This window comes from Rattus norvegicus, chromosome 10 (assembly GCF_036323735.1).
Source record: "Rattus norvegicus strain BN/NHsdMcwi chromosome 10, GRCr8, whole genome shotgun sequence".
NCBI lineage: Eukaryota > Metazoa > Chordata > Mammalia > Rodentia > Muridae > Rattus > Rattus norvegicus.
In genome coordinates this window covers 101,562,180-101,585,466 of record NC_086028.1, presented here as the reverse complement: position 1 = coordinate 101,585,466, position 23,287 = coordinate 101,562,180, and the positions used below count along the sequence as shown (strand labels likewise).

Genomic DNA, 23,287 nt, shown 5'->3' with positions numbered 1-23,287 from the left:
TTCATTAAAAACTCAGTTTTACTCAGAGGCGTTAAAATTTATAATTTAAAACCCAGCCCACTACAAAAGGGGGTGGAAATAAAAACTGTGCGACATTGATAAAAGGATCAAGACAGACAGGGCCCAGGAGGGGCGGGCGGTCCAGGTGGGAGCTCCCCTCTCCTAAAGCCTGGAGCAGCAGCAGGAAGGTGACCAGGGCACGGGCAGCCCCTGGCCGGGCTCGGGCTGGAAAGGCCCTCAGTAGTGTGTGTTCGTTCTACAGCCTGGATGATGTCCCATTCACTCTGCTGTGGAAGGACAGAGGGAGACAGTAGGTCAGGATCATCCTGGGCAGCGATCGTGCCTTAGTTAGCCATCCAATGCCACTGGTGCTCTCCGGGGCTCAGATGGCCCTGGAGGCCGGTTGGGCCCTGGAGGATGGCAGTTAGGGATCTTCTTTTAGGGATCATCTTCCCATCCCTCCCTGGCAGCAGGCCCTCCCCTCCTCTGCAGCAGCCATACCTTCGCCATTGCTCAGCCTGCAACCCACAGCCACACGGTGAGAGCGCCAATTGCCACAGCTCCTGAGGTGGCAAAAGATAGGGAGTCACCATCCATGGGTGGCCTCATCCTCCCTGTCCCCACATTTTCCCAGTGCTGCAGTGACTTACCCCTGGTCCCCCTCTAGCGTGCTCTGGACTTCCTTTAGGACCCCTGCTGGGTAGGAGAGACCCAGTGAGGCCACTTTCTCTTCTCCCAGTGGGGTCCCACAGAGGCTTGTCCCTAACCTACAAAAAGCATCCCTGGCTTCCTCTGGCTTCCCAAACTCTGCCCTGTACCCCAAGACACGCTCCTCTCCCCTCCCTCATGTGAGCTGCACCAACCCCCATATGGACTCACAGGCGTCACTGAGCAGTGCGTGCTCCATCACTGGGCCGGGCTTCGTCTCTGGAAGGCAGGGTGGTCAGGTGGGCCTGTCCTGGGCCCCCTGCCCAGCCCGCTCATTACAGGGGTTAAGGGAGTGTGTGCTGGAAGCCAGAGCCCCAGATGCAGGAAATCCTTCACTCCTGCCCCTAGCCTATCTTCCCTCCCATTCACCCTCGGCCCCTCTCCTCTCTTTAGTCCAGGCTAACGAGCTGTGTCCCGGGTGTGCCCCACATGGCAGCCTAAGAGCAGTCTTACCTGCTCCATCACTCTGGCTCCGTGAGTTCCTGTGGAGGAGCAGATAACAAGGGTTAGGACCACGAGGTTCTGAAAATCTGGGTTCTATGAGGAATTGGTGAGGCCAACCTGTTTGACTAGGTCTGAGCGGACAGGGGTGGAGGTCTGGACTGGCAGCCGGCATGGGAAGGAGGGCATGCATCTTGGCCAGTTAGCAGATGCCTCAGAAGAAGCAAAGTTGTGGAAAGGCCTCTGGGCCTTCGTCCTCACCTGACTTGGCCGGAGGTCCTTTTGGGGCCTGTGCTATTGCCATTACTGGGCCGGTTGTGGTTCCTGGCTTTGGCTGAATCCACCAAACACCGGGGCTCAACCAGCCACTTGGTGGAGAGAGAAAAGCGCTCGAACTCCGAAGGTGATATCAGGTAGAAGCCTGAGGAGAGGCAGGAGAGCCCTGAGTAAAGCCAGACGAGGCTCTCCTGGGCCTCGTGGCTGGGACAGGGCCTCCCTCCCAGGGGGATGGGGATGGAGACGGAGTCGCCAGGCAGAGCTCCACATCTGAGTTCTCTTGCCTCTCCATCCCTGGCAGTGTCCGAGAGACCCTTTCGCCCTACCCCAACCTCACTGAGGCCCCGGTCTGTGCCCACACACCTTGGCCGTACTTGGTGAAGACGCAGGAGGCTATTCCACTGACATCCTCCCGGCGGATGCAGCTGTACCGCACCTGGGGCTTGAGCAGGGGCACTGAGACCACTTGGATGTCACCCAAATTGGTGAGCACTGCCAGGTGGTGCTCCCCATAGTCCTCCGCCCTGCAGCTGCCGAAGTGGGCAACCCCGACTCGTCGAACCCGCGAGCCTTCCAGGGCCGTCAGCTTCAGCTTCAGCTTGGCGCTCACCTTGGGCAGCGTGAACACCTGGGCACACGTGGCAGCCGGGCGTGAGTGGCACCATAACCACTAGTGGGTTCTCCCACCCATGACTACCACTGGGACCTCGTCCTCTAGCGGACACCTCGTGCTGAGCAGCAAGCGCATCTGGGTCTTAGTGCCCCGCCCCCCCAGCCCTGAGATGCAGCTCTTGGGTCAGGAGGATGCAAGGCCACTGTCATCCAGGGTGGGCATTCTGTACCTCCCACAGACTCAGGTCCTGCCTCGGTGTTCCCACCTCTGACCTTTGGGTTTAACTAAGGCTGACACATACGAGAACCCTTCCTCATTCCCTGTGACCCTGTGGCCCTTACTCCAACTCCACCCCAGCCACCACTATTTGTGTCCACCCAGGGTCTGAACTCTACCGATGTCTTAGGGACATCCAGGGGACCCTGTCACGTGGCACCTTGAATTGCTCCTCTGACACCACAAGCAGCTGGTGGCTTCCTTGCATGTCTGGGCTCTTGGACAGGTCATGGGCTACTTCCAGGGGCTCGGGAAGGGGTACGTTGTGTCCGTCAAGCACCAGGATGCCCACCACAGGTGCACGATGCATCAGCTGGATCTCCTTGGCTGCAGAGGAGGCAGGGGAAGAAGCAGGTTGGGGACGGGGCTATGATGGGTGGCTTGGTGACACCACACTCCCCAACCCCAGTAGATCGGGCCCTCTGTGTTCCATCCCCACGCACCCTGCTCTGCCCGCACAGGCTCATCCGCTCTCCTTTCTGCAGGAGGTACGCGCAGGGAGAAGGCATAGACGGTGCCTCCATTGGTGCCAGCCCACAGCGAGGGACAGTGGCGGGAACCTGCCGAAACAGTAGAGGTTTGGGAATCTGACCCCTGTCCCTGGGAGTTCAGTGGAGATGGTAACCTGGGCTTCCACCCAGCCTTGTTACAGAAACTCTGAGGTCAAAGTGGTAAGTTTCTTTAAGCTTCAGTTCCCTCCTCTAAAGTGGATGTGCCGTGGGCCTCACCGGCCTCCTGGGAAAGAGCTCCTACACTCTCACAAGGCTCCCCACGAGGCTCCCACACTCAGGTGAGCCTGAACCTAGGACATCTCTGCCATTGCAGGGACACAGCAGGCACCATTCACAGCCAAAAGGGAAGAACCAGGAAGGTATCGAACACTTCCTCGTGCTGTCTGGGTGGCACCATGAAGCTGAGGGCCAGAAAGGTTAGGCAATGTGCCTAAGACCATACTTCTAGTGAGCAGAGGAACAAGACTATCAAACCAGGCAGCCTGGCAGGCAAGCCCAGGGGACGGGAAAAATCAGGTGCTGGCTTGATTTCTGTCTTTACAAGGGAATGAGCAACCCTCTGAGGGTTCTGGGCAGCAGCACTGCCCACGTGACTTCACACCGGGAGAACCCATCTATCCGTGGCCTCATGCCATGTCTCCCACCAGGGATGTGTTCTACACCCCAACTGTAGGCTGGCCACTCACTGTCCCTCAGGTAGGTGTCAGCAAAATAGAGGGTCCGAACAAAGCCGGTGAAGGAGTCCTCTGCTGAGCGGGCCTCGATCTTGCGCTGTACAGGTGCCAGCTCCATGTTCTGCAGCCCTGTCCGTTCTGCCTTGGTGTTCACAGCCTGAGCCTGCGCCTGCAGGAAGTTGGGCTGGGTCTGAGGGTGGGCTCTTGCCTCTGCTCCTCAGAACATTAACTCGATCAATGCTAATCCTTCTGGGGCAGGGCTGGCCATAACCATGCCAATCTGACTGTTTGGACCCAAGAGGACTTTGTCCAAGTAAGAGGTTCCCTGAGGAGAACTTGCTTGACTTCCCAGCATTTCATGGAGGAAAGGGACAGAAAAATAATAAGACAATTGTCTTGGCTAATTTTTTTTTTTTTTTTTTTTGGTTCTTTTTTTCGGAGCTGGGGACCGAACCCAGGGCCTTGCACTTCCTAGGTAAGCGCTCTACCACTGAGCTAAATCCCCAGCCCCTGTCTTGGCTAATTTTATGTCAACTTGACACAGGTGAGAGTCATCTGAGAGAAGGGAACCCCAGCTGAGAAAAAGCCTCCATAAGATTGATCTGTGAGCAAGCCCCTAGAGAATTTTCTTAATTAGTGATTCATATAGGAGGGCCCAGCCCACTGTAGGTGGCGCCATCCCCTAGGCAGGTGATCCTGGATTGTATAAGAAAGCAGACTGAGCAAGCCACCAGGAGCAGAACAGTAAGCAGCACCCCCTCCATGGCCTCTGCATGAGCTCCTGCCCTGTTTGGGTTCCTGTCTTGACCTCCTTTGATTATGTGGAAGTGGGAGTCAAACAAACCCTTTCCTCCCCAAGTTGCTTTGGCCATGCTGCTCATCACAGCAACAGTGACCCTGACTCAGACACCAGACTTTCTCCAATTCCGAGGGTTACTATTTTTTGTATTTATTTATTTGTGTGGTAGGGGGCAGCGCAAACCAAATAAACCCTCTGGCCCTCACTTGCTTTTGGTTACCGTGTTTCATCTTGGCAACAGTGACTCCGACTAAGACAGCACCTGCACATTTGCTTGGGACCTGCCTCTAACGTGTCACAGGTATGGCTTTCTGGATGCAGGAAGTTGAGCCACCAAGGCAGCGTGGCATATGTAAGGCCACTTGGTAAGTGGGTGGTGAACCTACTTGATCTGGATTCGGATCCTGAACTTACAGCCAAGGAGGGAGAGCTGTATGCCGCAGATGGCTGCTCTGAGCCTGGGGCCTCACCTCGCCCGTGGGGCCACCAGGCCGCCGTTTATGACTGGACGCCCTGCTGCGGCGCATCCGACGGAATGACTGACGTAGGGACTTCTTGAGGGACTTTACGCGGGACAGCGGGCCCTCCAAGGCCAGCTGGTCACTGGGGTGAAGTGTGCACCTTGAGGAGGTAGGAAGTCGTGTCAGGTCATCCGCGGGACAGCACCTCGTGGAGGAGGTCCTCACCCGGTCCCAGTCCCAAGCCCCGGATGCGGTGCTCACTTGACAAAGACCTGCCGCCGCTGCTGGTGATCGAAGAGGCCGAAACCGTGGCTGGTGCCAAAGGCCACAAGCCGCCACTCAGAGTGCAGGGCCAGGGAGGTGACCACAGCTGGGGGCTGGCACTGCACCAGTACAAAGGGCTGAAAGCCTGCCTCAAAGCGCACGGGCCCGGGGCGGGCGGCGAGGCGCTCGTGGCCCTTCCAGCGGTAGCCCTCCTGGTCCTGCAGCAGGTCAGCCTCCACCTGCTCCACGGCGTGCTCTGCCGCCTCATCGTTCAGCTCCAGCACCAGCACCTGAGGTGGGGGTGGCAGAGAGCTCAGCAGAGGCTACACGACACAGCCCAGCAGGGACTCAGGAGCCACGCTAACGCTCAAGGCCTCTGCCTGACTCCAGTCCAAATTCTCATTTCCGGAGGCAGAACAGTGGTCACTCTGGGGTCACTCGATACTGGAGTCCTGCATCTGCTGGGGAAAGCTGCAGGTGTGCGCCCAACGATGCCCTCGGACAGGGGCTCCTGTTCCCCCCTCACAAAGCCGCCCAACCACTCTGCCCTCCACGCCACCCTGCCCAGCCTGCTACCTGCCCTGCCGTGCCTGCCACAGCCAGGTAGCCACTGTATTTGCAGAGGAAAATCTTCTGGATGCCCAGCCGTGGATCATCACTGTAGGGATCAAAGGAGCCCACCTGCCGAGGCAAGGGGATGCCCGTGAGTGGCCACCGGGCCATCCTAGCTTGCCTCCCTGCACCCCTGGCTCCCAGGCCCCTGGCCTCACCTTGCGGAGTGGGGGCCACTCGTCCTCACCCTGGGCGCTGAGGTTCTCGCTGAGGTCTGTGTCTGTAAGGAACACCCTCACGGTACTGAGTTTGTACAGCAGCCGTAAACAGACACCCGAGGCGTCCCAGAACCGCACTGTGCCATCCTCGTGCCTGTGGGCAGAGCCTGGTGAGGGCTATGTCAGCCAGGGTGCCTGGGGTCTTGAATGCACAACCCAGCCACTAAAGTCACCTACCCTGTGAGCAGCAGGTCCCTCTGCGGTGGAGGCGGGGCCAGGCTGGTACCACCATCTATGGGCCACTCCTAGAAAAAGAGATCAGGAAGTCCAAGAGAACCTGGGCCCAAGACAGGAGTGGGCTCGGGGTGAGGGCCGGCCCTACCATGGTGGAGAAGTGCGAGTTCTGGCGGCTGCCGGCAGCGATGATTCGTTCCCACAGCTTCAGGGGGATGTTGGAGACATGATGGGAGCAGGTAATGGCTGAACAGTGCAGGGAAGCCAGGTAGGGCAGCTGGACTGGCGGCCAGCCGGGTGTCTGCAGGTCAATCACCACCAGTTCCTCCTCGGCAAGCACCACCAGGGCGTAGGGGTCATCAAAGGCTGGAGAACAGGCAAACGGTCAGGCTAGAAAGAGGCAGGCAGCCAGCCCCGTGTGGCCTGTAGACAGAGCTCCAGGCAGGGAGCTGGGACCATCAATCTGTACAGCTTGTCCTGTGCTGCAAGCTGCAGGCCATGACCAAGGCCTCTCTGCGAGGCTCGGACACCAGTGCCCCTCGGAGCTGAACAAGAGGCCTGAGTTCAGTCAGATATGGGAGAAGCTACCGCCGCTGGGAAATTCTTCCTAATGTGTGGCCTTGGCCCTGATGTCAAGGGAGGGATGGTAAGTATTTTCTGTGCCACACAGCACTTTAGTTTGCCTTGGAGGCCTGAAGCATGGACAGGCAGCAAGCTAGAGAGTATGTCTGTGTCCCCACAGAGTGGCCTCCACCTGTGAACTGCTTAACAAGGAAGAGATGAGAGGAGGGATAGCGCTAGGTAGCTGGAGCAAGAAGAGGGGAGGAGAGGCTGAGAAAGAAGGAAAACACAGGCCTAGGGTCTCCCTGAGAGTGGGAAGCTCCGAAACAAGACTCAGAGCCAGGCGCGCCTGGAACATCGCACCTCTAACCACTGTGGACCTAGGCTCATGGTCATCAGTAGAGGAGGCATGGTCTCCCTCTCCTGCCCAGTTCAAAGGTGTCCCTGTTTCTACACCAAGACCCTTGCTGGTCTTGTCTGTTTTCTCATTTATGAAGCTGACCCATATAGCCACCTGCTACCCCATCCAGACTTCACATCTAAGCCAGGACCCTCTCGCCAAGCGGGACTGGCATAAATCCAGCGTCACAGATCTGTCCGAGTTGGGCCAAATCCCTTAAGGAGGGGTTGGGACAGGCAAGAGGCGTGGCCTGGAAATATGGCATTCCAGACTGGGTCTCCGCCTGGGAGAACTGCAGAGAGAGACAGAGGTTCCCAGGTGTCATTGGCCTTACAAAGAAAGATAATAAGGCCAAGGGACTGAAGGGTGACAGGTTTGGGAACATGTACCCAAAAGCCTTCATTTTTGCACCTGCCCAGCACCCCAACTTCCAACGCTCTCCTACCAGCCACAGGGTCAGCCTCCATGAGAACGGTGAAGTCGATGACACGGGAGGTGAAGTCAAAGGCTGTCTGCTGGCCATTGTGGACCACTGAGATGCAGTGGCGGTCCCCGTAGCTGGCCCGGGGCATACCGCCCTGGAAGATGGTGAAGGGCAACCTGTAGGCACAGGAGAAAGGTGGGCTGGGGCTTCTGGACAACTCTTAACAGTCACAAGCTGTGTTGGCATCTGAGACCTGATACAGAGACAAGTCTCAGCCTTTGAGGCAGGGTCTAGAGACTGCGGGATCCCAGAGCTTGAATGAGGCCAGACTCCCATTTCCTCCTGACTGCAGCACTGAGGTGGGACATCCAGGCTAGGAGCCTTGGGCTTCCATAGCCAACCCTGCCCTTGTACAGTGGCCTCCGAAACTGTCCCCACACCAGGCCTCACTACGTACATTTCCTTCTACAGTAATGAGGCTGAGGCTGTGGCCACAGAGTCCAGAACTCCAGTGGACAGCATCTCTCTGGGAAGGTTGAAGGAAGGGATGGGAAGGGATTTTGCAGAAACTGCTCACTGAGGGGGTCTAACAAATAACAAATTTGCCCCCCACCGGGACCAAGATTCTAGCAGGTCGTCAGTCGTCACTGTCTCCCTGGGGATGTTTCCAGAGAGGCTGTCTATACAGAGCGGGAGGGATGAGGCACCAGCACTCACCCTTGCCTGGTGGTAAGCCAGAAGATTTTGGTGATAGCTTTGCAAGGAAAAGGACCTAAAAGAAAAGATGTTAGCTTAAGCAGGTCTCCCACAAGGTCGAGATCCCCTACACTAAACACAAGTACTGGGGAGGATTCCTCTGTGTAGTTCCCTGAGGCAGCCACAGGGGGCACAAGCAAACCAAGCCCTGAACCTCTCTGGGCCCAGATTCTGCTTCTGTGAGCCAGGCAGCCGGCATCTGAGTCCAGGACTGCCCTCGGGAGCTTCTGAGGCAGAAGACAGAGTCGGACCCTCTGCACAGAGGCACTGACCGTAAGGTACAGAACTGCGCAGAGGTTCTGGGCTCTGGGTGTCACTGGGCACGGACCACTGGCAGTGGCTGCCGTCAGAGTGGCAGGTGACAATCAGGCAGCCATCCCGCTGCCAGCTGACGTTCTCCAGTTGCTGTGGAGGAAGAGAGGAAGAGAGGAAGAGATGAGAGGCTGGGATCAGAACTTTGGTCTGCACGTGGGCCTGGAGAGCCGCCCTTCCAGACAGCACCCACCTGGTGGCTCAGGAAGTGGCTGAGCACTCGACTGGCCCGAAGGTCCCAGATGACGACGAGGCCTCGGCTGTAGCCAATGAGGATTTGGTTGGGGTCTCTAGGGTGCTCCTGCAGAGCCTCCACCATCTCGAACACTCGCCGGTGCCGGGCCTCCTCTGGCAACCTAGGCAAGGGAGTGCCATGAGCCCATGCAACAGTGGGGACCTCACATGCCAGCCTGGGAAGATGGTGGGGCTGGCCACATCACAGTGGGGGTCATGTGGAACAAGATATGGTATTTATGGGGTTGGGGATTTAGCTCAGTGGTAGAGCACTTGCCTAGCAAGCGCAAGGCCCTGGGTTCGATCTCCAGCTCCGAAAAAAAGAATAAATAAATAAAAAAAAAAATATGGTATTTATACTGAACACACACACACCCCCCTCAGGAGGCAGGTAGGATGAGAGACACTACAATCCCCAAACCTAGGAGGTAGAAGGACCAGGTGCTCAAGATCAAATGCAGTTGTACACAAGTTCAAGGCTAGCCTGGGCCACATGAGACTCCAGTCTTTACAGATAAACTGAAAGTAGCTGAGTGTGGTAGTACACACCTTTGATCCCAGCGCTGGGAGGCAGAGGCAGGTGGATCTCTGTGAGTTCGAGGCCAGCCTGGTCTATTTAGCAAGGTCCGAGACAGTCAGAGTTGCATAGAGAGACCCTGTCTCAAACAACCCCCTAAAAAGATAATTTTATTGTTTTTAACCATGTATACATGTGTGTGCCCGTGTGTAGGCATGTGCACATGAACGCTGGTGCCAGTAAAGGTGACAGAGCCCCTGGGAGCTGGAGCTAAGATGACTGTGAACCATTTGATGTGGGGGCCGGGAACTGAAGTCTGGTCTTCTTCAAGAGTAGAAAGTACTTAGCCCCGGGAACATCTGTCTACCCCAAAGTCATTTTTAATGGAATTTATAGGAATTTAAGTTGCTGAACAATTAACTGTGCTTCTTGGAAGTTTACTCTATTAGATGTATCTATTTTATCCCTATGAGCAAAGCATGTGTGTGCAGTGCCCACAGAGGCCAGAAGAGGGCAGCAGATCCCCTGGAACTGGACTCGGGAATGGGTGTGAGTTACTGTGTGGGTACAGGAACTGAACCTGGGTCCTCTGGAAGAGCAGACATGGCTCTGAGCCACCCTCCAGCCCCTTATTTAGTTTTTCTAATTTAATTTTATTTTATTTACTGTGTCGGTATGCATGATGTATGTCTGCAAATATGGCATGCATGTGGTCAGAAGACAATCTTTTGAAGTCATCTCTTGTTTAATTTTACCTGGGTCCCAGGGATCACGTACAAGTTGTGGGGTTTGAGTGGCCAGTGTTAAACTTTGTGTGCCAAGCCATCTTGATGGCTGTTTGCTGCTGCTGTTGTGTGTATGAGTGTATGTGTGGTCATGTGTGTACACCTGTGTGAGGAGGATGCCCATGGGAGGGCCAGATTCGACACTGTCTTCCTATTCTCTGCCTTAGAGACAGGATCTCTTGTGGAACCTGGAATTCACTGGGTCAGTCCGGCTGGCCAGCCAGTGAGGCCTAGGGAGCCTCAGCACCTCATCCTTGGGCAAACCATTAATGCTAATCCCATCCACATTGTTGCAAACGTCAGTGCTCCTGAGTAAACTCCAGCCTCCGCTCCCTCCATGCTGGGATTACAGGTGTGCACCACCAGGCCTGGCTAAGGCTTCCTTAATGAACACCAACAATATCATCAGAAAGGAAAAGTGTCGGGCAATCAGATGGTTTCCAATCTTAGGCCACTAAATACAGCAGTATGGGTGGGGTGTGGCTCAGCAGAGTGCTTTCCCAGCATGCCTGAGGCCTTGGGTTTGATTCCTAGCACATACTAATGTGCATGCACACACACGCGCACACACACTCAGGCACACACACACATTCACGCACACATGCACAGATGGGGTGGGGGTGGGGGTGGAGGGAACACCCTACGACAATGATAAAGAACTTCCGTCTTCCTCTTGTCTCCTCTTTGCCTGGAGACCTTGTTAAATGTCACCAGACTTAATGGGAGGAAAACTGAAAAAACTTAGACTCCATGTAATAGTGTAAAAACTATAGCTTGCAACTATAAAACTAGCACTTAGGAAGTGGAGATAGAAAAATCTAGATACCAGCTCTAGATACATAGCATGTTTGGGGCTATCCTGGGCTATGTGAGACCCTGCTTCAAAACCTCCCAAACAAACCTAGGTAAGACTCAGAGTGAAAGATGAAGGAAGGAGGGAGGATGGGGAGGGGAACACCCATAGATAAGGGGAGGGGAAGGGGTTAGGGGGATGTTGGCCCGGAAACCGGGAAAGGGAATAACAATCGAGATGTAAGTAAGGGGGTTGGGGATTTAGCTCAGTGGTAGAGCACTTGCCTAGCAAGCGCAAGGCCCTGGGTTCAGTCCCCAGCTCCGAAAAAAAAGAAAAAAAAAAAAAGAAATGTAAGTAAGAAATACCCAAGTTAATAAAGATAAAAAAAATGATGAAGGAAGATTTAGACTGCTAGCAGGAATTCTCAGGTACTCTAGCCCCTCCTGACTAGACTAGCCTCAGCCAGCCACGTGGGGTGAGGGGCAAGGGGTGAGGAGTTAGGGGTGAGGGGTGAGGGGCGAGAGGCTGGGGCCAAGGCTGAGCCCTGACGGGGCTGCTTGTGCAAGAGTTGGTCCTCCTAATGTCCTGCCCATAGACTGGACGCTAGCCCATCCCAGCCATCTCTCTACAAACTGCTTTGCTGTGACCTCAGGTGTGCTGCCCTAGCCTTGCCCTGCCCTGCCTTGTCAAGTGGGAACGGAACAGAGGCTGGAGTCAGAAGGACCCCACCCCACACAGGAAGCCCCCAAGCCAGCAGTGCTGCAGCTGGACAGAGGGGTCCTGCTTCATCCCCACGGGGAAGCTAGGAGAGCCTGGCTTGTCAGCTATGTCCTGAGCCTGGTCCAGGGCTCCCAGGGCTGAGTCCCAGCCCATTGGCCACCTGCCTTGGAAGTGTATAGACTTCCTGTCACCCACCAGTGACGTTCCAGTCAAAGAGACTGGCAAGCTCTTGTCAAATTCTATTGCCCCAGATTTCTGTCACACACACACCCCCTTCCCCAGAGCTGCTCTGAATTCCTCTCTGTGGCAGATCTGTCCTTAAGAAGTGATGCTCACAAACCTCCAGGCTTTTTAGCCATAGCACAGTGCCCCAGACCTGAGGTGTCGGCTGCGGCCAGTTCAGCTGATGCAACAAGTTTGAGTCTGGGCTCCCTCACTGCACAGTTCTCAGAGCTTGGAGATTTGTGGTCACGTGGGCACAGTACACAGGACCAAGGAGTTGCTGACACACTGGAATTTTGGGCTCACTTCCCTTATCTATTATTATTACTATTATTATTATTAGTAGTAGATTATATTATTATTATTAATTATTATTATTTTATCCCTGGGTGTTTCGCCTTCATGTATGTCTCTGTACCATATGTATACAGTACCTCTGGAGGCCAGAGAGGGTGTCAGATCCCCTAAGACTACAGTTACTGACAAGGTTGTGAGCCACCACGTGTAGATGGAACCTGGGTTCTCTGAAAGATCATCCAGTGCTCTTAACCCGAGTCATGGCTTCAGTACAGTTTCTGTTCTGGTTTGAGACAGGGTTTCTCTGTGTAGCCCTGGCTGTCCTGGAACTCACTCTGTAGGCCATGCTGGCCTCGAACTCAGAGATCCACCTGCCTCTGCCTCACGAGTGTTAGCATTAAAGACGTGCACTACCACCCCAGCCACTTCCCTCACTTTTAAGTGAGTTGACAACACCACTTAAGGGCCACCACGTTAACAGATACAGGGTTGACTGAGGTGCAGATGGGGACCAGGTAGAAAGTCGAGGGTTTTACTTTGAAGCCCCTTAGACTTCCTGGGATAGAAATGAAAAATGGCCCTGATTGGGGACCAAAGCGAGAAGGCTGTGGCCCACACCTGAGGTGCTGGGCAGCTCACCATTGCAGCACCTCGTCTGAACTGATGGTCCTGTCGTGCAGTGCGCAGAACCCAGGCAGCCGCACCACAAACACACTGCCGCTCTCGGTGCCCAGGTAGAGCAGTTCTCCGGAGGAGTGAGGTAGGATCTCAGTGATCTGCGTGGCACTGGGGGCCGCCCTGCAACAGGGACAGAGTTTGATAAGCTATCTGCTGTCCAGGAAGGGGGACCCCAGGGATGCAATGTCTTTACCAGCCCGGGGGAAAGCCTTGTCTTTGGCTGGCTTCAGAGCATCTTGAGCTTGGATATAATCATTCTACATCCTACCAAGGTGGGAGACAGGTGGCAGGAGCTGAACTGGGAGGCGAGGAAAGAGCCTGGCACTCTTATGCACAGGAAGACGTGGGTATGGGAAGGGCACAGCCCAGCATTGTTTAAGGATGGTCAGGGCATGAGATGGTGGCACTGCCAACGGTTCAACAGGATCCAAGAGATGAACCTGCCCTAGAACTGAGGGGGAATAAAGTAGGAAGGGCCCAGAAAAGAAAGGGGACCACTATGCCCTTACCCTGGGGGGCCACGCAAAGTGAAGCTCTCTTCTTCCTGCAGCTCTGACACCCCACCCTTGACCTTCAGGCTCCACAGGTGCAGGCTGTTGTCATCCAGCAGAGTGACCAGCTGACACTGGGGAGAGAACGGGGACAGGAGCTTGCTAGCTACAGAGAGCAACCTTCTTCAAGGCCTTTAGTTCTCCAGGCAGCCCAGCCTGTAGAAAAAGCCTCTCTGTGGCTCTCAGGGTGGCCTGTGAACCTCTAGGTGGACAGAAGGAAGGAGTCCAGGACCACCCGTCCCCACCCCGCCCCCACCATGCTGCCACACTATCCCTTCCAGAGATATGAGGGTTAAGAAGGCAGCAGGGAGGTCCCTCCCCCAGCAGGTGCTCACCTGACCAGGCAGGAAGTGGATCTGCAACACAGCGTTGTTCTCTTTGTGAAGCCCCATGAACTCTACCCCGGGGGCACCATATCTAGAAGGCTCAGGAAAACCTCAGAAAGTTGGACAGCAATCCTCCCCAACATTAGTGGTGGTCTGTGCACCCATGTCCGGGTCTGTGCACCCATGTCCGGGGACACAGGGTGGGGGTGGACTGCAGTGGTTATGGCCGGGTAAAACTCAGTCAATGATCTGACCTTGGGAAGAGTTGCCCCAGCAGGACAGGTGTGTGGGTGCGGAGGTGGGGGTGGGGCGAATCCCTATCCTAGCAACCCTTAGATTGTCCCCCCTCCCTCCAAACCACCCTTGCAACTTGAGCTGTAACAACAGGCCTATCACCTGTCACCTGGTGGCACCTATGAGAACATGGAGCACGGTAGGGGGGCACCCCCAGCAGCCTTGCCCTCAGAGTTGGCACCAGCAGCTGGCAACCAGGATGTGATCCTGGCTGGTAATGATTAACCAGCTGGGGGAAGGTTGGACTGTGATAGCAAGGCTGTGGCCTGGCCTCCTGTGTACACACCAGCCCCGCCCAACCAGCTGTCACTCATGCTGGTCATCGTAGCAGGAGCCGAAGGGGGAGGACTTTGTGGGAGGAGGTCGAAGCTCAGCTACCCAGGGTGGGCCCCTGTCTCCCAACTTCTTCAGGCCTCTTAGCGAGTGTAGGTTGGACAGGAATGCAAGACATTGTCTAGGGCTCAGGGCCCAGCTAGTCCCAGGCTAGCTGGAGGAGTTGTCCCAGTGTGGAGCCTCCCTGCTGAAACCACCTGTATCCAGGCACCCTCTGCTGTGGACAAAGACTATCCAAGTAGGTAATGTCTGGTTACAGGTCAGGGAGGGCCTGTCTCTGCCAAGCATTGTCCACTTATTCCCCTTTGACAGGGGTGGGGTGGGGTGGCTGCCCAAGTGCTAGCCCCTGATGCCTGCCTAAGGCCCTTCCACCTTCAACTGTGGATCCAGAGTGCAGGGCCAGTGTGCCCCGGGCTCTTATGGAAGAGGGGGGCAAACAATTAAAACATACCGCCCAACTCCACTCAGGGCCTAAGAGCAGCCTTCTGAGTGATGGACATCTGCGCCATTCTCAGGGACAAGATGGGTCACGTGACACTTGCTTTTGTCAGGGGCATAGAGCTGAGGGCATCAAAGGAACAGAACCCAGGCCTCCCTAGAGACATGCCCGCCAGTCTTTGAGGTATCCATCCTCTGTTCCCCACTGTCACTTCCTTACAGTGACTGGACACAGCCTTCTTTGGGACCTACTTTAGTCTAGCGTCCTGTCGAGGCAGAAGGGAAAGACGCTGGGGCCAAGCCTAACTCATCTGGACTAACTCATCTGGACTAAGGGGGAGTCACCCAGGGCCCTACAAGCAAGTATACTTCAAGTCCTGACGTCTCCAAGTCCATGTCAAGAGGGGGACCTGAGTAGCCAGAGAAGAGAAAACAAGCCCACCCCTCCTCTAAAGGACACACAGCTTAAGCCCACCCCTCCTCTAAAGGACACACAGCTTACCATGCTAAGTTCTCTCCCAGCGTTTGGACCAAGTGCCCAAGAGGAAGCAGGATAAGACAGACTCTCTGGATCTCACCTACCCCACCCCCAGAGACGACCTTAGCCTCTCCCCCATGGCAACAGGCACTGCAAAGGATACAGTTTGACAGCTCCAGAGCGGGTACCGATGGCCAGGATGCGCAGTGAAGGACTATAGCCGAGGGCGCTGGGCTGGTGTGGGAAGCCATGCTCCACTGTCTACAACGAGAAGCACATGGGCTGGCCCTATCAACGTCCCTCAAGTCCCCATGTCCCCGCAGGGTGGGGCTAAGCTGTGGAACCACAGCTCAAGGAGGAAAAGGGGCTCCGAGCTCTGCACCTCTGAACTTGCAGTTAAAACTGGATTCATAGGGGTTGGGGATTTAGCTCAGTGGTAGAGCGCTTGCCTAGCAAGCGCAAGGCCCTGGGTTCGGTCCCCAGCTCCGGAAAAAAAAAAAAAAAAAAAGAAAAGGGAAAAAAAAAAAAAAAAAAAACTGGATTCATTTATCTCTGTGGTCCATATCCCTAGATGTCCTCTGACCACTACACATACACCTACATGTGTGCACACACACTATGTAACCATATAACTATATATAACTATACACATACATCTATAACTATACACACATACATATAAACTACACATATATAATTTAGAGGGGGTGGAGGAGACAGGGACTCTATTTTATGTGGCTCTGGCTGCCCTGGAACTCACTATGTGGGCCATCAGGCTGGGTAGATGCCTGCCACCGGCTCCCAGGTACCGGGATTAAAGGCGTGTGCCACTACACCGGGTTACACATGATTTTTGAAAGGACACAGAGGGGCGACTGGATCGCATTGCGCTAACACTCCCAGGCCTGTTCATGCACAGGAACAGTTTTCCAGGTTGTTCATCTGCGTGCAATCACCCAGTGGCTAAAGGCTTTAGAAGGAGCTGAAAATAAAAACAGCTGGAGAACATTCCTGAGGGGTCACTGCCTCCCTCCCAGAGTTCTGTCCCCGCCCGCAGCTCTGGGCCTTTTTCACCATAGGTGTGTGAGAAGCTACAGACGAGGTGTGGATAATAGACAGCAGGTGCCAAGCTTCCCTTGGGAGGTGTGAGCTTCTGCTTCCCAATCAGCTTCCTGCCCCAGGGGGCACTGACTCTGCTGAAACAGGTTAAAGCAGGGTACAATGGCAATCAGTGGCCTTTTGAGTTGCTTAGCTAAATCTGCAGTGTGGAGAGGGAAGAGGTGGCCCCCGGGCTCTTGTCAGTGTTACCCAGCAGCCCTATCAGGGCGCCAGCAGCACAGAGATAAGCCCAGGCGACAGCAAGAGCAAACTCAAGGGCCGCACTTCCCCACAGTCCAGCCCAGGGGCTCACGGGAAGAGGTCAGGCCAGGGAGTACAGCTCTAACAAATGTCTCATGAGAGGGATACCTGGGGCCAACTGGGTGGGTGGACAGGGCAGGTACACAGTGTGCCTTGCAAATGGCCGTACCTGGATGGTCGGCCAGGAATGCAGGACCCCAGGCGGAGGGCCCCAGCCAGTCCCGGCCCCTGCTCAGCTATGTGAGAAATGCAGTCTGAAAAGGCTCGGGTAGATAGTTGAGTGTCTGGAATGCAAACATTTCCCAGAAAAAGGAGAGCAGAGAACTCACACAGGTTTTGTGGGACAAGCTCTCCTGGTCCTTGCTGGGCCTTGGCTGATCCCAGGTTGTGGAAGCCTGGAGAAGTCAGGGGCCAGGAGAAAGTTCCAAACTCCTGAAATTAACATTTTCCCCTTTACCACCAGCAGTGGTGGCTCAGGCCAAAGCCTTTGGAATGTAGGATTTGGAGGACTGGGGGTGGAGTGGGGGATAAACCCTCAGGAGCTTGAAGCCCAGTAGGAGGCCTCACACCTTGAGCAGCCTAGGACAGTAGCCATGTGCAGCCATGACTCATCTGGAGTGTGACAGCTTCAAGGAGATGACATTTAAAGTTTCATCTAGTCCAACCAATTTAAACATATGAATGGCTATTCAAACCATGCATGGTGGTTCACAGCTGTAATCCCAGCACTGGGGGGTGGGGTGGGGTGCAAGAGTTAGGAGTTCAGGGGCAGCCTTGGCTATATGGTAAATTCCAGGCCAGCCTGGTCTACAGGAGACCTTGTCTCAAAAAACAAAACAAAATGACAAAACAGAAAAGGAAAGAAAGTACATTCGATTCTGTCACACAGAAACATTTTCAACTGTTTTTACTAAAACATCCTGAAGAGGAGGCCAACCTCAGGCCTCACCTTACAGCTGCGATCTCCAAACTCCTAAAACAGAGCTTTTCAAAGAGTTTATTTTACAACTGAGACTGTTATAAAGGGTAAAAAAAATACCAGAATTGGGCTGGAGAGATGACTCAGCAGTTAAGAGCACTGCCAGCTCTTCCAGAGGTTATGAGTTCAATTCCTAGCGACCACATGGTGGCTCACAACCATCTGTAATGGGATCTGATGCCCTCTTCTGCTGCGTCTAAGACAGCTACAATGTATTCCTATACATGAAATAAATTAAAAAAATCTTTAAAAAATAACCAAAACTGAGTGACTTAGTATCAATAACGAATCAGGGGCAGGAGAGATGGCTAAGCAGTTAAGACACTGAATGCTCTTGCAGAGGACCTGTGTTCATTTCCCAGCACCCACATGGTGGCTCACACCTGTCTCTGATTCCAGTTCCAGGGGATACAGCGCCCTCTTCTGGCCTGTGAGCAGTACATGCATATAGATATTCAGTCACTCATACACACAGATAAAATCACTCACGGGGCTGGGGATTTAGCTCAGTGGTAGAGCGCTTGCCTAGGAAGCGCAAGGCCCTGGGTTCGGTCCCCAGCTCCGAAAAAAAGAACCAAAAAAAAAAAAAAACCAACAAACTCACATATATAAACATCTCACTAATAACTGTATTGCCTACATGTAAAGATATTTGCTTATATTAAGCAGAATTCTTTTTTTTTTTTTCTTTTTCTTTTTTTTGGAGCTGGGGACCGAACCCAGGGCCATGTGCTTGCTAGGCAAGTGCTCTACCACTGAGCTAAATCCCCAACCCCTTAAGCAGAATTCTTATCTAAATTAATTCTGATTATTTAATGCTAGAAATTTTAAATTACATACATGACTCCTATTATATTGTTTGCTTGTTTGTTTGTTTGTTTGTTTTTCAAGACAGGGTTTCTCTGCAAAGCCCTGGCTGTCCTGAACTCACTCTGTAAACCAAGCTGGCCTCAAACTCAGAGATCCGCCTGCCTCTGCCTTCCAGGTGCTAGGATTAAAGGTTTGCACAGCCCAAACTCCCATTACATTCTTACTGGAGCAGCAAACCATCTTAGATTATTCTAACTTCTTATCCTCAGGTAAGTAAAGTCAAAGAGAAACAGACCTGCAGCTCTTCTTGGACTCTGAGGCCACGTGCACCCATCAACTCTTTTTTTTTTTTTTAATATTTATTTATTATGTAATTATATATAAGTACACTGTCGCTGTCTTCAGACACACCAGAAGAGGGCATCAGATCTCATTACAGATGGTTGTGAGCCACCACGTGGTTGCTGGGATTTGAACTCAGGACCTCTGGAAGAGCAGTCAGTGCTCTTAACCACTGAGCCATCTCTCCAGCCCTGCGCCCATCAACTCTTAAGCACTCCTGCAGTCCTGCTCGAACCCTTCCTATGCAAAGGTTGGGCATCCCCCATCGCCTACAGGTACTCCTCACTTCCTTCAGAGTCGAGTGGACACTGGGACCACTCCTCCCTGTTCTTCCAAAGGCCACTTGTGAACAGGCACCCAGTCAGGCTCGATAGGCCTCACCAGAAAGACACCCGTAATGCCCTGAGCAGTGTGTCCTTGGACTGAACACGAGGTATCTTGGAGATACAGACGGTGTGCATTCTGATTGCTCACCCCAGTGTGAGAACAACTATCCCGGGTCGACTGGTTGCTAGGGTCCTCAGTTTTCTGCAATGTGTCCCACCCCCAGCTGATAACACTGAGGGATGAAGTGGCCCTCAAAAGACAAATAAAAGACACGAGCTCCTCCACAGGACACCCCCCCGCCCCACCAGGATAGGGCCCAAGTGAGCAGCGACTCCTCAGGTCAGTGCTTCGGTGAAGAGGCTGGGTAGGGGTACATGGAAGACTCAGTGGACCTTGGGGATAGGGAGGAAGGATGTGGTTTAGAGCCAAGGCAAGAAACAGGGAGGACCTAGGAAAGCCTGGGTGTGTCCTGGGGAAAGCAGGTAAGGGAAGGAGTGTCTGTCCCAACTCCCCTGAACCTAAGTGCCCTGCCCACACTGGCTGTTCCTTCCACAACAGCTAAGACTCCTGTAAACATTCACACTTTGGAGTCCTGAGGGTAAGTTCTACAGGGTGGTAATTCCCCACCTTAGTTAGGCCCCTGGAAGAGTGAGATGGCCTTTCTCAAAGGAGGTGCTCACAGGGTACCAGCAAGAGTTCCCCCTGTAATCCAGAGCACAGGGGGCATCGAGTACAGCCTCAGAGAATCCTCAAGCACGGGATTTCCAGACCCCAGAGAACTCTAGCTCAGGATAAAACTAGGTGTCCGTCCCTTGTCTCCTTAGCCCCTGTCCTGTCCTGCTACCTGGGCTCAGGTGACCTCTGCCAAGGGAGAAGAGAACAATGGGCTCTTTTGACAGGGAAAGGAGAGCAAAGATACAGAGGCTACTGGACTGTAATATTAGCCCACAGCCCTGTCAGATTGTGAGAGATGGGAGGGGGGAAGGGTGGGTAGGAGACGTTGTCCCTCACCCTGCACTCAGCTAGGGAGGGCTCTCCTCCAAGGCCAAGGCCTTGGGGAACCTGTAGTATCTGTCAGGGGCTGAAAAGAGAGCCCACCGAAGCTGCTTAGGGCCACAGGAGGAGGGAGGAAGGGCACATCCCCTGCCTGTGGTGGCCCTGCCAGATACTGGGTGTGGTAAGCCCAGATTCCTGGCGCAAGCAACTTGGCTTCTGTGTGTGGTTGTCATCTGACACTGGTGCCCATGTAGGCAAAAGCCACAACAAAACGGTGTGGCCTGGGCTGGGCAACTGGTCAGGAACGCGCCATTTACTGGGGTTAGGGGTGTGGGTGGGGAATCTGCTACAGCCCAGCACAGGTACTTAGGCGCAGGTCTGCTCACACCGGGGTGTGGTTATTGGCGGGTGCCCGGGGTTTCACCAGAGGGGCAAGCAGGCCCCAAGCAATGTTCAGGAGCAGGGTTTCACTTTGAGTAGAAAGTCTAGCCCCTGAGATAGTCTCTGTTCTCTCAGATGGTCTTCAGTGGCCCCTATACAGTACCTCAGCTGTCTTACTGGGTTTGAGGTAAATGTGGTAAAAGGTTACGAATGGTAAATGGCAGGTAAAGACACTGAGCTCCAAGAGGTGACGTTAGCACTTCCCTCAGGCCACCCAGGCAGTAAGCGGAGGGGGCCAGACCTTGATAGTCCATGGGAGATGCCCTCAGGGATATGCGTAGGCTGCCAACCACTGGAGACCTCAGTTTCCCCACCTGTGCAGTGGGCACAACAGCCATCTGTGAGTCCTTGTGAGAAAGAGCTGAACAGAGGGCACTCTATGCTAGGCGTGGGTCCCATAAGAAGCGATTAAACATGAGGCTGGAGAGATGGCTCAGCAGTTAAAAGCACTTGCTGCTCTTGCACAGGACACAGATTCAGTTCCCAGCAACCACGTGATGGGGCACAACCCATCCCTAACTCCAGTTCCAGGAACTGCCTTCTTCTGATTTCTGGAGGCACCAGGCATGTATGTGGTGCCCATACAGACATGCAGGCAAAACATGCATACATAGAGAATATATGTAAATAAATAAATAAATAAATAAATAAAGCAATTAAACTTTTACACTGTGCCAGCCTTCACTGGGATGTTTAGCAATGTCCACTTCATGGAAGAGAAAACTGAGGGACAGACAGGTCTACTCAGTCACCATGGTGAGAGCTGAATCAGAACCAAAGCCCAGGCTGTATTGCTCCTAATCCCTGCCCCAACAACTGTAACACCCAGCCCTGATACCAGGCACCTAGCTTATGACCTAGACTGAGTCCCCTGGCAGCCAGCTCTTTTTCTGGTTATGGTCACAATTCCTGCCCATGTACAGGTAACCTTCATGGCCCTGGGGCAATGTCTGTGTTTTGTGTGAGGCATCTTGCTGGCACCGGTGTAAAGGAGTTTGGCTGGAAGAGGATGGAGGGAAAGGCCTAGAACTGGTTTAGAAGCTGGTATCTACAAGCTGTCTGGGCGTCAGGCTTGTGGCCATGTCACTGTGCCTTTGCTCCACCTCAAGCCCACCACGGGCTGCCTGATCTTTCAGGGTGGCATTCCCAGACGTGACCACACTGTGAGTAGCCACTGTGCAGGAGCAGACCCTAACCTACACAGGAAGAATTCCTGTGTGTAGTCTGCTAAGTGGCCCAAGCTCCATTTGATTCTGTGTCCTTTCCATGGACATGCGTGTTCTGCCCTTCATGTTACACTGGATTTGTTCACTTCTCACTCAACCTGAGTCTAAAGTCATCTCCATTCTAGAGGATCATTGCCTGCCCAGGCCTCACAGTGAGGGGCCAGCACGTGCCGGGTCAAAGCTCAGCATTGGGCCAGACATTTCTCCATGGATAGAAGCCCCTGTTTTCCATCCTGTTCTAATCAAAATGTTCAGAGTGACCGTGCATGGCGGGGTACACTGTAAACCTTTAATCTTAGTATTTGGGAGGGTAGGGTTAGGCAGGGACAGGCGGATCTCTGAATTGAAGGCCAGCCTGTCTACATAGTAAGCTAGAGGCTAGCCAAGGCTACATAATGAGACCCTGACTTCAAAAAATTCCGGATACAGCACTCCTCTAAATGAATCCTAATTGCTCCTGGCTGAGACCCCCACGGTCCTCCTTGATACCCACTTTCCTTCTTTATCTGCACCCCCTCTACACTGTACCCTCTGGTTCTAGACATTCTCAGCCGAGAGCAACCAGAAGCCCGGGTGTCAACTGATAATGGCTGGAGACATTGTGTGGTCACGTCTGGGCAGAGGCATGAGACTGGCATCTAGTCAGAACCAGGGTGCTGCTAGCTACAATGCCCAGGATAGTCCTCTCGGCACAACAGGCCCCAGACATCGCCAGTGAGAATGGTGAGAAACCCTCCTGAGGCCATCCTCTGACTGTACAGAAGGAAACCTGGGTTACCTTTCCTAAACTATCAATGCCACACTGGTTGACATGATCAAAGCCACTGGCAGGTACAGCATCCCCCTGGGCCTCAGGCGGGCAAGTGGCTGCCGTGGAGATGACTCTTCAGTCTCAAGTCCTCCGGGTCTGACTTTACCCTCCAAGCCCACACTGCCGGCTCCACCACACGGGCAGAACCTTGAGGTCTAGCTTGGTGCATCCAGTTCCTCTCTCCTATTTACTCCCAGACAAACAATTTGAGGCCATCAGCCCTTCCCCTCCCTAAGTCTGAAGGGCAAAGGCCTTACCAAATCAAGTCTCACAGAGCCAGGCCATGGGCTGTACAGACCAAAGGTTGTTAAGTTGGAGTAGGAAGGCCAGGTGGAGAAGGGAAGAGTTCCAGCCCACTCCCACACCCCAAGAGGCCCTGGGATCTAGGGGTCACATTATTTGGGGACCACCAATGGGGCACACTAGAGGTAGGGGTAAGATTCCTTCACCCTAGCCCCACCCTAGCCTCACCCACAGCATACAGGAACTGAGGCCTGGGTTTATCCCTTTGCTGAGCCAGTCTGTCTGGTTTCTGCAGGAATTGGCTACCTTTTCTGAGTGAGAGATCCTAGCATCACCAAGGACAATAGTGGCACCTGAGGGTCACTCAGGACAGACGGATACTGGCTGTAGGTCCCACCCAGCACCCATGACTGATTCCCTCAGGAATGAGGGCAGCAAGCCCCGGGTGTCACCCTGTTCCTAACACCTGCACCAGATGATAGTCTGGCATACAAGTCAGCCAGTGAAAGAAGCACGAACTCAGGGATGCCTGCTTCTAGGGGCAGACATCACCACAAGCTCCAAGGTTGACACCCACACAAGTGAGCTGGGCCCCTACACCCAACT

At 53.9% G+C, this 23,287-nt stretch overlaps 1 protein-coding gene across 7 annotated transcripts in view; it reads right to left on the bottom strand.

Annotated features, from left to right (window-relative positions):
- Nucleotides 1-23,287, bottom strand: part of Llgl2 (LLGL scribble cell polarity complex component 2) — a 35,556-nt gene continuing 12,269 nt past the window's right edge. For 3 of the 7 annotated variants that reach the window (XM_006247728.5, XM_006247729.5, XM_006247724.5), the window contains exons 3-26: nucleotides 15,311-15,408; nucleotides 13,614-13,695; nucleotides 13,237-13,352; nucleotides 12,689-12,847; nucleotides 8,675-8,837; nucleotides 8,442-8,574; nucleotides 8,131-8,185; nucleotides 7,435-7,589; nucleotides 6,177-6,394; nucleotides 6,032-6,099; nucleotides 5,795-5,948; nucleotides 5,601-5,705; nucleotides 5,022-5,314; nucleotides 4,770-4,920; nucleotides 3,513-3,669; nucleotides 2,758-2,874; nucleotides 2,475-2,641; nucleotides 1,789-2,053; nucleotides 1,411-1,570; nucleotides 1,162-1,190; nucleotides 880-927; nucleotides 651-696; nucleotides 502-563; nucleotides 1-287 (exon numbers count right to left, since the gene is read on the bottom strand). In XM_006247728.5, coding sequence (XP_006247790.1) covers nucleotides 280-287; nucleotides 502-563; nucleotides 651-696; nucleotides 880-927; nucleotides 1,162-1,190; nucleotides 1,411-1,570; nucleotides 1,789-2,053; nucleotides 2,475-2,641; nucleotides 2,758-2,874; nucleotides 3,513-3,669; nucleotides 4,770-4,920; nucleotides 5,022-5,314; nucleotides 5,601-5,705; nucleotides 5,795-5,948; nucleotides 6,032-6,099; nucleotides 6,177-6,394; nucleotides 7,435-7,589; nucleotides 8,131-8,185; nucleotides 8,442-8,574; nucleotides 8,675-8,837; nucleotides 12,689-12,847; nucleotides 13,237-13,352; nucleotides 13,614-13,695; nucleotides 15,311-15,408 — 3,009 coding nt within the window. In that variant the 3' untranslated portion in view covers nucleotides 1-279. The remainder of the gene's footprint in view (nucleotides 288-501; nucleotides 564-650; nucleotides 697-879; nucleotides 928-1,161; nucleotides 1,191-1,410; nucleotides 1,571-1,788; nucleotides 2,054-2,474; nucleotides 2,642-2,757; nucleotides 2,875-3,512; nucleotides 3,670-4,769; nucleotides 4,921-5,021; nucleotides 5,315-5,600; nucleotides 5,706-5,794; nucleotides 5,949-6,031; nucleotides 6,100-6,176; nucleotides 6,395-7,434; nucleotides 7,590-8,130; nucleotides 8,186-8,441; nucleotides 8,575-8,674; nucleotides 8,838-12,688; nucleotides 12,848-13,236; nucleotides 13,353-13,613; nucleotides 13,696-15,310; nucleotides 15,409-23,287) is intronic. The other 4 variants (NM_001127549.1, XM_006247725.5, XM_039086428.2 and 1 more) reach the window with 3 other exon arrangements.